Below are 15,534 nucleotides of genomic sequence, written 5' to 3' on the forward strand. Positions count from 1 at the left end.
AGATTTTAAATAGTCACACAAAATTAAAAAGCAGTAGGGCAGATGAGAAGGCACAAACATAAAAGGAGAGAAAACTAAAACCAGAGAGATAGACGTTATGTCATAAACATCATGATGGGGTCAGGACTTTGAGCATAAAGGCAGCCAACCAGACTCGGGATCATTATGAAGAAAGGTAACCATGAAGAAATAATGAACGTATGCCCTGGGGTGAATTTTGGCAGGGTAGTTACAGTTCCTGATTAAAGATCATTTCCGTGATGTGACAGCATAGGAGGCATACAAATATGTGCCTAGCTCAGTGCTAGGTACTGAGGATAGGAAGGTGGACAAGCTGTAGTCCCTGAAGTGTTCTTCCCCTTTCCGGCTTCAGAGTTTGCTACCAGGCGAGGTGTTTAAATCAAGCTTCTCATTCACTCTAACTCCTTCAGACTGGGAGCTCCACGTAGTAAACAAACTCAGAAGGGTTGGATGGCCAAGTCTTCATACACTTCATTCTTTCTTTTTAGGTGTCAACCAGAATATGGCTCCTGACAGCAAACCGAAAGACAGTGTGGCCTTGTTCTTAGGAAAAATACTCTTTTCTCTTTTGGAGACTATGGTGTTTTCCTTAATCCCAAAGCCAAGGAAGAACGTTGCTGGTGAAATAGTCCTTGTAACAGGTGCTGGGAGTGGACTTGGAAGGCTGTTAGCCTTACAATTTGCCCAGCTTGGATCGGTGCTTGTTCTATGGGACATCAATAAAGAGGGGAATGAGCAGACATGCAGGATGGCTCGGGAAGCTGGGGCCATGAAAGCTTATGCTTATTCCTGTGATTGCAGTCGAAGGGAAGACGTGTACCGAGTGGCCGACCAGGTACATCTTCAGTATTAGCTATTTGGTACTAGTGGCAAGAATGCTAAGAAAATACTTGGACATGCATCAGTTTCTTTGTCCATTTGCCTTTCTTAGTGCCTATTTGCCTATCTCGAATTTCCCTTTAATTTAAAAAATATTGCGGGAAAGGGGGACAAAGTGTTTTGAGTCCTTACCTATGCAAGACACCATGCTAAGCACCTTATCTATACCATAGCATAACCCTGTGAAGTACAGCCCGTTATTATCCCCATTTTACAAGTAAGGAAACTGAGACATGGAGAAGAAGTTAAGTAGCTTACCTAAGAAACATAGCCTGCCCAGTGTCACAGAGCTAGTAAATGACTGAGCCAGGATTTGAACCCAGAGTTAGTCTGGTCTTAAATTCTGGCTATTTCACCACTCTACAGTGAGTTTCATTTCAATCTTTACTTCTTTCAAGTTGTCATGAGAAAATCTGAATTCATCCTAAAGGTGCGTAACAGCATTGGCACCTGAGGCGGTTACACAGACGCACGTATAAAGAAACCTTACAGGGAAGCCAATGGCGCAGCTCTCCTGAGCTCCTGGAGGCACAGTCTGTGTGGCAGTTGCCCCCTTTCTCTCAGAAAGAGTTCTCTGTCCTCTACATTGGCATTTTTCCTCCATCCTACACTCTCCTGGGACCTTTATCGTGGCTCCCAGGATCCCCCGGTGAAAAGCCTGGCAAGAACAGACTTACCCACAGTGCACCACTCCTCCATAATCACCTGGCACCCCTTGCCACCTCCTACTCCACTTCCTAGTGGAAAGGTCTAGGAGATACGTTTTCTACCGTTTACTTAAGTTTGTACACCTGGCACCTCTGTTACCACCGTCTTCCAACACAGGCTGCCAGTACAGTCTGCAGAGATCAAAACCTGACAGAGTTGCCCTGGGGCCACCCTCAGAGTGTGGTTCTACCTGTGTTGCAACTGACCTCGGAACTTCAATCATTTCACTTCACGCCCTGATACCTGGTTTGTGGATTTACATGGACAGCAAACAGCTTTTGTGGCCGCTCTTGAGCAATGGCTTGTTGATATCTAAACACTGAAGGCTTTCAGGTATTGTATAAGCTAGCATGAGGTGCTCTATAAATACTTTCCTCCCGTTTCTGTGATTTAGTTCTGTATGAGCTGATTTCATTTCAGAAATTGTCAAACAGGGCATAAACCAACCCCAGTACCCTCGAGTCGATTCCGACTCATAGCGACCCTATAGGACGGAGTAGAACTGCCCCATTGAACAGGGCATAGTACTAGTTTATTACCCAGCTTGTATCTCTTTTGGGCTTGGTGAGAATTAACTGTACATCCTCTTCTGAACTCAGGGAAGGCAAATTACTCTCCACTGTTGTACGCCAACCATTTCCACTTCTCATTTTGGATAGCGGGAAAGTGCCAGAGAATTTTAAGAAGTGTTCCATAGAGAAGGGATCAAGGAGACAATTTTCAGAACAGTTACAGCAGTGTTTCACCTCAGCCGACTCCCTTATAACTCTGAATAGTGTCTCTAAAGATCATAGCTTTGCACTAGTTCAGAGTTCCGCTTTGCTGCTCAGCACTGACTGACTAGTCAGCACAGAGAGCAGATTGGCTAGAGCTATGTTGTCATTACTTATCCTTAATGTAGAACATGGAAGTATCCTAACTGTGTATTTAATGTCTGTGATCCCTTAGACAAGGCAAATTCAAATCAATTTTGCTTGACCTACCTCTAACTGACTGCATTGTTCCATTCCACAACAATAAAAAGAAGCATTAATGTTTTTGTACCATCTGTGAAAATGCCATATTACTGATTTCTGATGTCCAAGGTCAAATTTCAAATGTAAACCGAGTGGTCCTTCAAAGTAGCTGACTTGTCACCATTGCCAATAAACAGTGGCTGGGAAATTCAGATCTGCCATCTTGTACAGGTTAGCATTAGACAGGGACATGCATGAAAGCAAAGGGGTCCTTCTGTGGGTTCCTGTTTTCATAGCATGGATGCTCATAGAGAAATCCCTGCTTAGAGACAGGGGTTATATCCAAGTCTTGTGAGAGTTGTCATACAGGGTTGAATAGACAGTTGCCTTACTCTTACAAAGAGAATAGTGAATGCAAAAAAAAAAAAAAAGTGAAAAGCTACAGTTTGCACCCTTCTCCTTGAGATATTATCCCTGAACCCTTCATGAAACAACAACAAGCTTATTTAAAGGGTGAGCATTTTATTGTACGATCATATATCAGTTAAACGTATACAGTAGTTAGATCACTTACAATTAAACCCAATCTTTTTTTTCCTTCATGTAGCAGAGATTGAATAGTCTTGGTGCCTTTCCATGGCTTAATTTAAAGGGGAAAAAAATAGACTTTAGCCCCTTCTCCCCCAAAAAGAAAGAAAATAAAAACCAAATACTGTATACACAAAAGAGATAAATCAAGAGGAAGGAAGATTGTTCTCATGAAAAATCCCATGGCACACGCTTACTTCAGTGTATTTAAAGTACAGTGCTTAAAAGTATAATTTTTACGTACTACCAAGATAAAAGCCACAGGTAATAACGCCCTAGATGTTTACTTAGATGCCTACTTTGAAACGCTGAGCTTGGTATGAAAGTCTGGCCCTTGTGTTGTCAGATGACAAAGCATATGCTCATGTTTTAGTCACATGAGTAGTGGTGGCGGCTGCGTACAGAGTCCTGTCTACTTCTCTCTGTTGTAACTTCACCCCTGTCTCTCAGCGACAACATCAGCCCTAACGCTTGTACAGTCTTCTGCCAAAGCCCCTTTCTTCCTTTTGATTTTTCCCATAGGCAGGACTCACCTGCTTGGTTATAGCCTTGACGGCTGCTCAATTTGAATTTGACAAATATCTTAACCACTCTTCAAATCAGACTACAGCTTGTTAGATGGTTTCCAGTCTTTGATCTGAAACTGTAAGGAAAATGTGAGGTGTCCTTAAACTCTATTTCTTCTTAAATTTTTCCGGGGCTGCAGACCTCATTGGCTAATGGGCATGCCTAACACATGTACCTCCTGCTGCTGGGAGCCAGGCCTTCCACCGTAGCAGACGAGGAGGGCAGCACACCCTCTTGGCTTCAGTGATACTTCATCCCCTATACCCAATGTGCAGCGACACATCCTGGACCACACGGGCAGGCACGCACACACCTGTGCACACACAAACGGGCACATGCACACATGTACACAGATGCATGCTTATGTGTACATGCATGCATACGTGGTGTACACACCATACATGCGTACACACAGGTGTGCATGCACACACACACACAATGCACGCAGACATGCATGCACACAAAACTAGAGCTAAAAGTAGTGCTACCGTGAGCCTCCTCTGGCAACAATGAGGCAGCCTCAGCAAGTGGCTTCTTCTGACTTGGGGATCAGCATCCCTGCTGTGTGACACAAATTATAGTAACGAAGTTCACACATGAAGCAGAGCCCAGCCACAGTGCCACCTCCTGTCCTCAGTCCTGGAAAATCCTCTGCCCAAATCCGACCTGAGAGCCAGAATTACACCCTGGAGATTTGGTATAAGGGAAGGGCTCCCGTGTCACACCCAGAATTTTTATTAAGTAAAAGTCACTGGGAGCCTCCTTTGTCCAATGTCACAACATCAAACCAGATTTGCTGATCCTCTCCTAACAGATATGACACCCGATAGTTCGAGGTGGAGAGAAGAAAACCAGCCAGGCTGATGAAACAGGACAGACGGGTTCTAAGATGTGCTGTGCTGTGGGTTTTACACACATGTGAGAGCGTCATCCTCTGCCTCCAGTCACTCCCTTCTCTGCCACTCCCTGGTGTGTGCTAGGTCTTGGTTTATACCACATTCAGGTATAATGAAGCTATTCTTAGGTCCCATCAGGCTGATTAAAATGATATGCTTCAGAGTACAGAACAATGTGGAGTCCCTGGGTGGTACAAACAGCTAAGTACTCAACTGCTAACTGAAGGTTGCCGGTTTGAACCCACCCAGAGGCGTGGCCATCTGCTTCCGAAAGGTCACAGCCTTGAAAATCCTATGAACTGCAGCACATAGGTTGCCATGAGTCAGAATTAACTCAATGGTTACTGGTTTATTTTGTTGTTGTTATTTTACAGAACAATACACAGTGTGTAGAACAAAGTTGTTAATCACTGAGTATATGCTACAGCGCAAATCGTAGAAGGATAACAGTGTGCCAGCATTAGAACCATATTAAGACCAGGGGAAGGAATGAGAAGAAGACATCAGAATTGGGTCTCTGGTGCACTGTAAACTCAACCAAAGAAATAAAACCTGCTTTTTGTGTGTGTGCGTGCTTTAAGTGAAAGTTTACAAATCAAGTCAGTCTCTCATTAAAAAAATTATAAACACCTTGCTGTATACTCCTAGTTGTTAACATGCTTTGCTTTTAGAGTGCATCAATTCAGTCTGAGCTAACAAGGATAAAAAAAAAGTATAAAGCTATGAGAAAATGGAACTTAGGTCATATAAGGAATTAGTGCCTCTGTGGTGTTGCTGTTGTTGTTCTATTCAGGTTAAAAAAGAAGTTGGTGATGTTTCCATCCTGATCAACAATGCCGGGATTGTAACAGGCAGAAAGTTCCTTGAGTGTCCAGATGAGCTTATGGAAAAGTCACTTGATGTGAACTTCAAAGCACACTTATGGGTAACTAATTTTTCTTCTCATAATAAATATAAAATTACTCCAGCATTTACGAATACCTTCATCTTGCTCTCTTAAGGTACTAGTATCTCCCTCTAAGTAAAGCCCAGGCTCCTGTAGTTGAGACTTGTCCTGGTGTACCCAGTTGTCCTCTCCTGGTCCAACTTAACCTGTACTTTCTGAGAGCTCTGTTCAGGGACTCCTCCAAAGATGAGGACAGAATGGTGCCCACAGTCACGCAACCCTCTGTTAATTGCTGGGGTTACAGGCAACGATCCTTGGCACCTCATGTGTATGTAATTCTCAAAACAGCTCAGTGAGATAAAGGATCATGTACCTTTTCTCTAATGAGGAAACAGAGGAGTTAAGAGATTTGCTCAAGGGAGAACGAAGAAAACTAAAGATATGAGGGAAAGTTTAGTCCAAAGGACCAATGGACCACAACTACCACGGCCTCCACAATTCTGAATCCAGTACAACTAGATGGTGCCTGGCTACCACCACTGACTGCTGTAACAGGGATCACAGTAGAGGGCCCCAGACAGAGCTGGAGAAAAATGTAGAACAAAATTCTAATTCACAAAAAAAGACCAGACTTACTGGCCTGACAGAGATTGGAGAAACCCCGAGAATATGGCTTCTGGACACTCTTTTAGCTCAGTACTGAAGACACTCCTGAGGTTCACCCTTCATCCAAAGATTAGACAGGCTCATAAGATAAAATGAGACTAAAGGGGCACACCAGCACAGGGGCAAGGACTAGAAGGCAGGAGGGGACAGGAAAGGTGGTAATAGGGAACCCAAGGTCAAGAAGGGAGTGTGTTGACATGTTGTGGGGTTGTTAACCAATGTTATAAAACAATATGTGTCCTATAGGGTCTCTATGAGGTGGACTCAAAAAAAAAAAAAAACACGATTTGCTCATGGCACAAGTGACAGCCAGTAAGTGATAGCACTTACACGTGACCTGGTAACCTTATAATTTGCCTCAACTGGCACACTTCTGGAAGTGAAAGCAGGCATTGTTAATAAGCAAATATCAATCAGGCTTGTTTGTGCTTATACCCAAACCAAGACATAGGGTCACCTTAGTACCTCACTCGGGAAAAGTGCCACCCACACCAAGCGACCCAGCCTCTGACTTCCAAAGTGATATGCCCACATGTAGAAGTTGCATTTTCCGGGCTCCGCTGAGACAGTCCTGTCTGGCCTCCCTGTGCTATGCCCGGGCCCTCCATCACCTGCCCCAATTCTGGGGCCCGATTTGTTCTGGCCCTTCTCGGGGCAAGGCACTCCTTCTGGGAGTAAGTGTTTGCTGGGAGTTTCTGAGAACCCACATCCACTTCACTCCTTTCCACAGAGACTTTCTGTCCAGCCCTCCTTTGGTGGCCTTCACATGTAATTTGTGGTTTGTAGATTGTCACCCGGTTTCACTAAAAATGCAGTGCTGACGGTGGGATTCTTGGCAATCTGTATGGTTTCCAGGAGAAAAATGGAAAGATTCAGAACTGTGGCCACATGCTCCAACAGGAACTTCTGTGATTAATTTATGCTCCCTTCTTCCAGACGCCTCTCTCCTTCATGCTTATACCCAATACAGGGTCAGGATAAAGATGAAGAGCACTGTTTCCTTCAAAGTCTCCTGTCCTCTGGTTTTGTGTTCTTTTCCGGCCTCTCTGCTTTTCCTCTTTCTCCTGCATGGTCTCCTCTTTCTCCCTGTCTTCCTCTAGTTCTTCTTAGATCTTGGTGTTTCCGTACCCCTCTCATTGCCTCTAGTCCCCAACTCTATCCATATGTTCTCGGAGCACCTGCTCTTTCCCAAGCTCAGAACTAGGTGCTTAATTGCTGGAGGGCTCAGGGGGCTCCATGATGACCATATTCCCAAGGGGCAGGTAGGTCCTGAAGGGAAGTGAATTGACTCATGACAGATCCAGACCTCACAGCTAGGTCTTCTTGCTCTACATCCAGGGCATTTTTTTATTCTTTGATGTTGTTTTAGTTTCCCACAGCTCTGTTAGTTTCTCTCAGAAACTCACTGTGATGCAGATGAACAAAAGATGTTTGGCCTTTCTACGAGATCCCTTTTCTAACCTCCTTATCGTCTTCATGGAGTCCGTGGGTGATGCAAATGGTTAAGTACGTGGCTACTAACACCAAAGTTGTTGGTTCGAGTCCACCCACAAGCACCTCAGAAGAAGGGCCTGGCAATCTGCTTCCCAGCAATCAGCCACTGAAAACCCTACAGAGAAGTTCTCTCTGACACCCATGGGATCACCATGAGTCAGAGTTGACTCCATGCCAGCTGGTTTGATTTGGTTTTTAATCCTCTTCTATTTGAATAATTAGTTCTTTTTTGCAGAAGACATTGTCTCCAGAAGCCCATTTCCCTCCCTTTTACATTTTTTCTCCTCAGGAAGATTTTTCTCAGAGGTGAAGATGTTCTACAGAACTGAAAAATAATGTTCTTTTTCTAACAGATTTTCTGTTTTATGAAATGAAATAAAAATAAGAAAAAGTTACTCAAAGAAGTAGAAATGAGTTTAAAACAAAGCTACCCTTTTAAATTGAAGCCAGCAGCAAGAAGTCCTCTGTACAGTATTCAGGAAGAATTTGAAATTCAAAAATAAGCAAAGGAGAAGAAAAGGCAATGCAAATCTTAAGAAAAAAATTAGATCCTTGGGCACTCTTGCTTGGTTTTTGATTGTGGCTGTCACAACTAAGATTTTCCTGACTTCAATCATGGTCTTAACATTTTGTTGTTAAAGGTCAAAGATGAGCAAAAAAATAAGACAAACTATTTTTAATATTGGAACTGCCACCAGAGAAATATTGATAAAAAAAAATATTGATAGAACAGGTTAAATAGGTTAAAATGGTTCCTTTCCAGATGTTTAAATTTCCACATCCCATTGCCTTCAGGTATTTTTATGAGCTTAAGAGAAAATTTTTTTTAGTTATAATGGTCATATAAACAGATGAAGAGAGTATATATCATGGTACTAAATGTTAAAAGTTTTATTTTGCAGACATACAAAGCCTTTCTACCTGCTATGATTGCTAACGACCATGGACATTTGGTTTGTATTTCAAGTTCAGCTGGGTTATTTGGAATATGTGGGCTGGCAGGTAAGAGAAATACCCTGCTTCACAATTGCAAAATTCTGTATAACCTTAACTTACGTAATGGCTCTGAATACTCAGCACAGCCCTGATAATAAAGGATAAGAAATTAAGAGTTACAAACAGTAAGTGGTTAAGAACGCCATCGAGAAGCCAAACTGCCAAGTGAATATACTTATGTTTCGTTGGATTGTGCACCTTGGGATCATTAGGAATCAGTCCAGCCCCCTGAGTTTAAAAAGAGAACATACAGATAAATATTTTTGCACAGGTGGTTGTCATAGTAACAGTCCTCAAAATTGCATGTGGCACTGTCATCAGGATGGAAAGGACAACCCTGCCTTCTTCTAACATTGTCATTCAATGGTCTCCCCCACCATGAGTTTAGAGAAAGTTTCTCCACCCCAGGGGAAAAAAAAAAAAATTACCATTGAGTTAATTCCAACTGATAGCAACCCCATAGGACAGGGTAGAACTGCCCCGTAGGTTTCCAAGGAGTGGCTGGCGTATTTAAATTGCCGATGTCGTGGTTAGCAGCTGAGTTCTTAACCACTGTACCACCAGGGCTCCTTTTCCATGCCAGAACATCTAGAATGAACCTCTCCGCTAGTTCAGTGGTTGGTTGGTTGTAGGGCGGAGGGAGCGAAAGTGATAAACCGGCTCCTTGGGAAGGAGTCTTGACCTAGAGCTGCCTCTAGGAGGAGCAGAAAGCTTGCCTTTATCTGCCAGGGGTTCTCTGGAGCCAAGGCCATATGTCCTGGCTTACGCAGACCCCTGACACTCAGCCATCAGAAACTGTAGCAACAACCCTCAGATACCAGATTGGACAGTGTGCTGATGAGACCCCCTCATAATGCTTTGGATCCAAGCATAGTTCAGGATTCACGAAACTAGTCCTAAAAAAAAAAACAAAACAAAACCCATTGCCGTCAAGTCAATTCCGACTCCTAGTGACACTACAGGACAGAGTAGAACTGCCCCAGAGAGTTTCCAAGGAGTGCCTGGTGAGTTTGAACTGCGGACCTTTTGGTTAGCAGCCATAGCTCTTTACTGTGCCACCGGGGTTTCCACACTAGTCCTAGTAGTGCCCATTTCATTTGCATGCATAGGTTTTTCAGCACCACCCGTCATCCAAAATAGCACTACTCTCTACCCATCTCCTCGTACCCTGGACTTCCTTTCCTCTGGCCTTCGTAGAGTCCATCGAATGTTATTGCTGTGTCTCTTAACCTGTCTGATAAGTCACAGGCCTTTGAGATAATACAGGTATTTCTACAGCTCCTGTGAATCCTTTTTCTGGCCCAGTATCCCCATCTTCAGACACAAAACTCCCACCACCAACTCACTGTAGAAATAACTAGAAGCCTTTTGTGTTTCCCACCTCAGGTCATCTGAGATGCTAGTTTAGGATGTGGATTCCCTGGACCCTGGGCCATATCTGCTAATCAGAACCTCAGGGTTTAGGGGCTCAGTGAGCAGCATTGTTACCAAATGCCACAGAGAATCCTAAAAAATGCTCAGCGCTCCATTCCCCTTCCCTCCTTCTAGGCTCTTAGCCACTGCTTCCCTGCCCCAGGCCCCACACTCATAGCCTGGCTCCTGCCAGGTATAGTAGCTGGTCTACAACTTAGTTAATATGCCTCTTTTGACTATGTGAGACCAAAGAAAAGCCTAAGTTCACCCAAGCTCCATTTCTTCCACAAACTTCTCTGTTCAGAGAATTGAATATTCAGTTGTTTACTTGAAGCATGTGTGGCTTGTGATAGAAAGCTCAAAATGAACATAAATGCCACTTTTCACTGCCCTCTTCGTTTTCAAGGTATTTTAGAGGCTGAGGGTGAAGTTATCAAGGCGTTCGTTTCTTCTGCAAGTGGAAGGAGGGTTATAGTTAGAAGAATACTTGGTCTGAATCCCATGACCATGCTGACCTCTCTCACCTGTATCACTTTTAATTCCTTCTTTTGTATGTTTTTTGGCCCCAATTGGGATGCACATCTTACATCCATGTCACAACTAGTATAGTGTCTAACTTTCATTACCTTCTAAGCGAAGTCTGAGGGGCAGTGGTGAGTCAGTGGTAGAATTTTTGCCTTCCATGCGGGAGACGTGAGTTTGATTCCCAGTTAATGTACCTCATGCCCAGCCACTACCTGTCTGTCAGTGGAGGCTTGTGTTGCTGTGTTGCCGATCAGGTTTCAGAGGAGCTTCCAGGCTTAGACAAACTAGGAAGAAAGGCCTGGCAATCTACTTCCAAACATCAGCCAATGAAAGCCCTCTGGACCACACGTGATCTGATCCGCTAACCAATCATGGGGAATGGCACAGGATCAGGCAGTGTTTTGTTCTGTTGTTCATGGAGCTGCCATGAGTCGGGCCAACTCGAGGGCAACCAGCAACAACGGCAAGCAAAGTCTAGCAGTTCAGCCCATAGGAGACCCACCAGAGCCATTTTTTCTGGGCGTTCAGCTGGTCATTATCAGTTTAGTCTACTCGTACTCTTCCCATTCACCGTGCACCTCCTCCCACCGAGCTCCAAGAACTCTGAAATCATTGTCACATTCTCTGTTGGCATTAATGTAACAAGTAAGTCCTAATGTAATACTACGTAAAGGTTTTAGAATGTACGTTAGCATTGTTTGTCTGTTTCAGATTATTGTGCGAGTAAATTTGCTGCCACTGGGTTTGCCGAATCTGTGTTTGCAGAAACAATTGCCCAAAACCAAAAGGGGATCAAAACCACTATCGTGTACCCATTTTTTACAAACACTGGAATGTTTGATGGTTGTTCTACTGCGTAAGTATATCCTTTGATTTTGAAGAAACTGTTTTTTTTTTTTTTTTTAATGATTGGTTCTCAATTTGTTATTTAAAAAAAAATTTTTTTATTTTATTTGAAAGATAGTTTTCTAGGACTCAGGCTAATTTATAAATAGTTTCAGAATTTGTGTCTTTCCTAGTATGTGGTGGTATCTAAACTACTGAGTTTAATGCAAGAGACTCATCAAGGCAGTGTCCCCGAGAGGGGGGCCACCCTTTAGCTTGAATCTACTGGTTCAACTCCAGGACTCTCCAGGCCGCAGCCCCTCACTGCCACCCGGTCCCACGCTGCCCTCCTCCTCCAACTACACGGAGGCTCGGAAGTCATTGAAGGGGCCTGTTACCCAGTTCTGAATCTCACGGAGATCACAAGCAGTTTGTTTTCAGCCACTTTGCCGCACAACACTTAGATCTGTGTGTTTAACGGGTGCACATATATGTATGTGTGCACCACGCCACTGTATGAGTTAGATCATCATTTTCCACTTCAGATTCTAGGTTATTACTTACCATGCTGCTAATAAGGGAGGAAACATGAGTGAAATTGGGAAAGAAAAGAAGCAAATAAGTGATAATATCTTACTACCTTTTTATCCCTAATTTTAGAAAAACTGTTTTTCTTAATTGGTAATTTGTGGGCACTTTTTTTTTTTTTTTTTTGTCTCTAGCTCTCCAAATCTGTTGCCTATTCTGGAACCAGAATATGTCGTCAGAAAAATAGTAGATGCTGTTCTGCAAAATCAACTGTATTTGTGTATACCAAAGACTTTATACTTCCTGCTTTTTTTAAAAAGGTAACACTATCAGCTTCCTTTTAGTATCTTCTATTACTTCTCTAATGTGCCAGTCTACAGCATATTCCAAAACCCCTGCTAAATGAATGAATTTTAAAAAGGAAACCTGTTAAGTCCTGTTGAGCCCTCCAGGAGCCTTTTGCTGTCATACTCTCAAATCTGCAACTCCACATTGCTCTCCAGGACTCTAGCAAGTGGGGTTGGCCCTCCCCTGCCATCTTGGTATTGTGCTACTATCAAAAGAAGTGGGTTTACTGAAGGATCTATGGACAAAGGGAAGTGTTTTTTTAGGAAAAATGCCTTGTGTTGTGCTAATCACAAAACAAGCCTATTTGAGTAGATACTGTACCTGTGCTTCCTCAAGTACAGAAACCCTGGTAGAGTAGTGGTTAAGAGCTGTGGCTGCTAACCAAAAGGTCAGCAGTTTGAATTCACTAGGCACTCCTTGGAAACTCTATGAGGCAGTTCTGTTCTGTCCTATAGGGCTGCTATGAGTCGAAATCAACTCGACAGCAGCGGTTCTGATTTTGTTTTTTTTATTGGGGTTTTTGCTTTGCAAAGAAGCTCGTTCCACTATTGAAACAATCCCCTCTGTTGAGTTGAAATTTGTCTTGTTTTCATGTCTTCTCGTTGTTCTTTGTCTTGCCTTGCCCTCTGGCACTACACACGTAATTCCATTACTCTTGACAATGACTAAGGAGCCCTGGAGGTGGAGTAGTTAAAGCGTTTCTGCTAACCAAAAGGTCTTCAGTTCAAAACCACCAGCTGCTCCGCGGGAAAAAGATGTGGCAATCTGCTTCCGTAAAGATTTACAGCCTTGTAAACCCTATGGGGTCACTATGAGTCAGAATCGACTCAATGGCAGCAGGTTTGGTTTTGACAATGACCAGTCCTCAGTTATTTGAACATAGGTATCATACCTCCACCACATGGCTAGCTACCATTGCCCTTCCTATGCATGGAAATTCCTTTTCTCTTCAGCTAGCCACGTCTGCTTTGTGTAGTGAGCCCAAGTCATTCATAAACCCTTTTGGTCGACCAGGGCTTCACCCTACCCAGGAGTGATCACTGGCTGACTGAGGCTGGGAGGGAGGGGCAAAGGTTCTTTGACAAGGATTTGAAAGCCTGGTCTGTGTTCCCGCTTTGACTAAGTCTGTGACACTGAGCACGCCATTTGTTCTCCAGCCTCCCATTCCACGCGCATAGCAGACCTCAATGTTTGTCATGGCCTGTAGGTCAGTGTGACGCCCTCTTTCCTGGGCACTGTGTGCATTCACCGGGCAGTGGGTCCTTGACAGTTAGATAGAGGCTTATAGCATAGGGATGCCATTTGTATAGTCCCTGGGTGGCTGCTAACTGGAAAGTTGGCAGTTCAGATCCACCCAGGGGCTCCTTGGAAGAAAGGCCTGGCAATCTACTTCTGAAAAATCAGCCACTGAAAACCCTATGGAGCGTAGTTCTACCCTGACACACAGGGTCGTCATGAGTCAGGGTCAGCACAACAGTAACTGGTGGTACTGATATTGCCAGTTGCTTAAGAACACGGGACTGAGTTTTCCTATTTTGAATAATTATGGAGGTTTTATTTCCTTCTGTGGGATGGTGGTTCTGTTGGCAACACCTGACTGAGGGCTGTGCAGTTCCTGAGGAGGCTTAAGCAAATATAGGACCCAGTGAAGAGCCTTGGTGAAGGGGATCCCACCACACACTCCACACACTGGGGTCCGATTCTCACTCCTCTGTCTTCACTCACTCCCCAGCTTTTAGAGAGTGTCCAGGGTGTCCCAGCACTGATCTCCATCCTGGCTCCGAGGTTACAGCAGTGAGCAAAAACAGATAGGAGTCGCTTCCCTTATGGAAATTATCTTCTTGCAGGGGAATGGGGGTGTCAGGAAACAAATTAAAAAGGTAAAGTAAAAGCAAAAGTGTGCTGACTGGTACTAGGTGCTATGAAGCACAAAAAGGAAATCTGAGTGGGAGTGAAGGGGGGCAAGGTGAGGTTTAGTTTTAAATATGGTACTCAGGGGAGGTCTCTCAGCAAAGCTACCGCCACATGGACGTCCAGGGCAGCGTGCAGAGGCGTTGCCTTCCCCCATGCTGTGTCTGCTCCTACCTCTCCGTCCTTTGCAGTGGGGGTGTCAGGACCGATACGGGTCGTGTGCTGGGCTGTGATGGTGTGCGTGGGTGTCTCTCTGGGGTGTGCGGAGGAGAAGAGCATTCTGGGATCAGCCTTGCCAGAAGGTCTGAGGAGCCATGGCATGTAATCCTCACAGTAGTCCTGCAGAGAAGGATTTGTGCCCTCACGTACACTTGAGGAAACTATGGCTCATGCATTAAATAACTTGCCTGAGACGGCTTTGTAAACGGCAGACCTAGGATTTGAGCCAAGAGCAGTCAGCCAGCAAAGCCCAGGCCCACACCACATTATGCCACAATACTTTGAGCTTCTTGTTGACCATTCAGTAGCGCACAGAAGCTCTGGAACGTGAAACAGAGAGTGAATGGAGTAACATGACCAAAACAAGGAGAGAGAGGGGGCCTGAGAAGTGTCCTCTCCCACCGTGGGGGATCTCCCGGGGCCAGTGCAGTGATGCTGAGCTGGTGCAGGGCCAGGCCCGCATGAAGTGTACATGTGTGGGTGACCTCACGCAAGGTAATGGGGGACGCTGCTGCTCTGCTGAAAGGGGGAAGGTGCTTCATGAATGATACCTGGAGAGCTTACTCCTGTGTTCTCTTTAGTTTCTTGCCCCTCAGGACATTACTGATCTTAGCTAGATATCTGGACATTTTCCATGTGATGGATGGCGTCATGATGAAGAAAAACCTAAAGACCAACTCTACTTCTGACTGCAACACGACCTAATGCTTCTTTCAGCGAAGAACAGTAGTTGTGTCCAACAGTCGTATATATATCATCGGATTCCTTTGGAAATAATGTTGCTATCTGCTTTTTGGTTGAGATTTTTTTTCCCCCCAATAAAAGGCAGCCCACTGTTGTCACTTCTGCTTGTAACAGATATGAGAGAGAGGAGTCGTTTTCAGGAGCTGCCCTCAGTGTTGGTCATTGGGGTGGTGGCTCAAATGGTAGTGTGAGACCTCACAGGTCGTCCCAGATTTCTAAATAGCCAGGAGGACATTAGAAAAAGGGTAGTGGTCACTAACAGTGAATACCCTCCATGAACACCATATCGTTCTGATCAGAGCTTGCGCACATGGAGCTCCTGGATCGTTAGCACATGGAAAAAACATGGAAAGTGGCTTTTATT

General features: G+C 44.4%; 1 protein-coding gene across 1 annotated transcript; it reads left to right on the forward strand.

The window, feature by feature from the left end:
• The first annotated feature begins 523 nt into the window (after nucleotides 1–523).
• SDR16C5 (short chain dehydrogenase/reductase family 16C member 5) lies at nucleotides 524–15,131 on the forward strand. The gene is made up of 6 exons (XM_049861387.1): nucleotides 524–856; nucleotides 5,409–5,540; nucleotides 8,564–8,663; nucleotides 11,307–11,451; nucleotides 12,143–12,268; nucleotides 15,008–15,131. Exons 1-6 carry the CDS (start codon nucleotides 524–526, stop codon nucleotides 15,129–15,131), a joined length of 960 nt encoding a protein of 319 aa, XP_049717344.1.
• The last annotated feature ends 403 nt before the right edge of the window (nucleotides 15,132–15,534 follow it).

This window comes from Elephas maximus, chromosome 19, assembly GCF_024166365.1.
Source record: "Elephas maximus indicus isolate mEleMax1 chromosome 19, mEleMax1 primary haplotype, whole genome shotgun sequence".
Lineage (NCBI taxonomy): Eukaryota > Metazoa > Chordata > Mammalia > Proboscidea > Elephantidae > Elephas > Elephas maximus.

Excerpts from the sequence above, each read along its gene's own strand:
- SDR16C5 (XM_049861387.1), top strand. The coding sequence starts at position 524 with ATGGCTCCTGACAGCAAACCGAAAGACAGTGTGGCCTTGTTCTTAGGA. Across the intron at positions 857-5,408 it reads TGTACCGAGTGGCCGACCAG|GTTAAAAAAGAAGTTGGTGA; the intron begins GTACATCTTCAG and ends TGTTCTATTCAG. Across the intron at positions 12,269-15,007 it reads TTCCTGCTTTTTTTAAAAAG|TTTCTTGCCCCTCAGGACAT; the intron begins GTAACACTATCA and ends TGTTCTCTTTAG.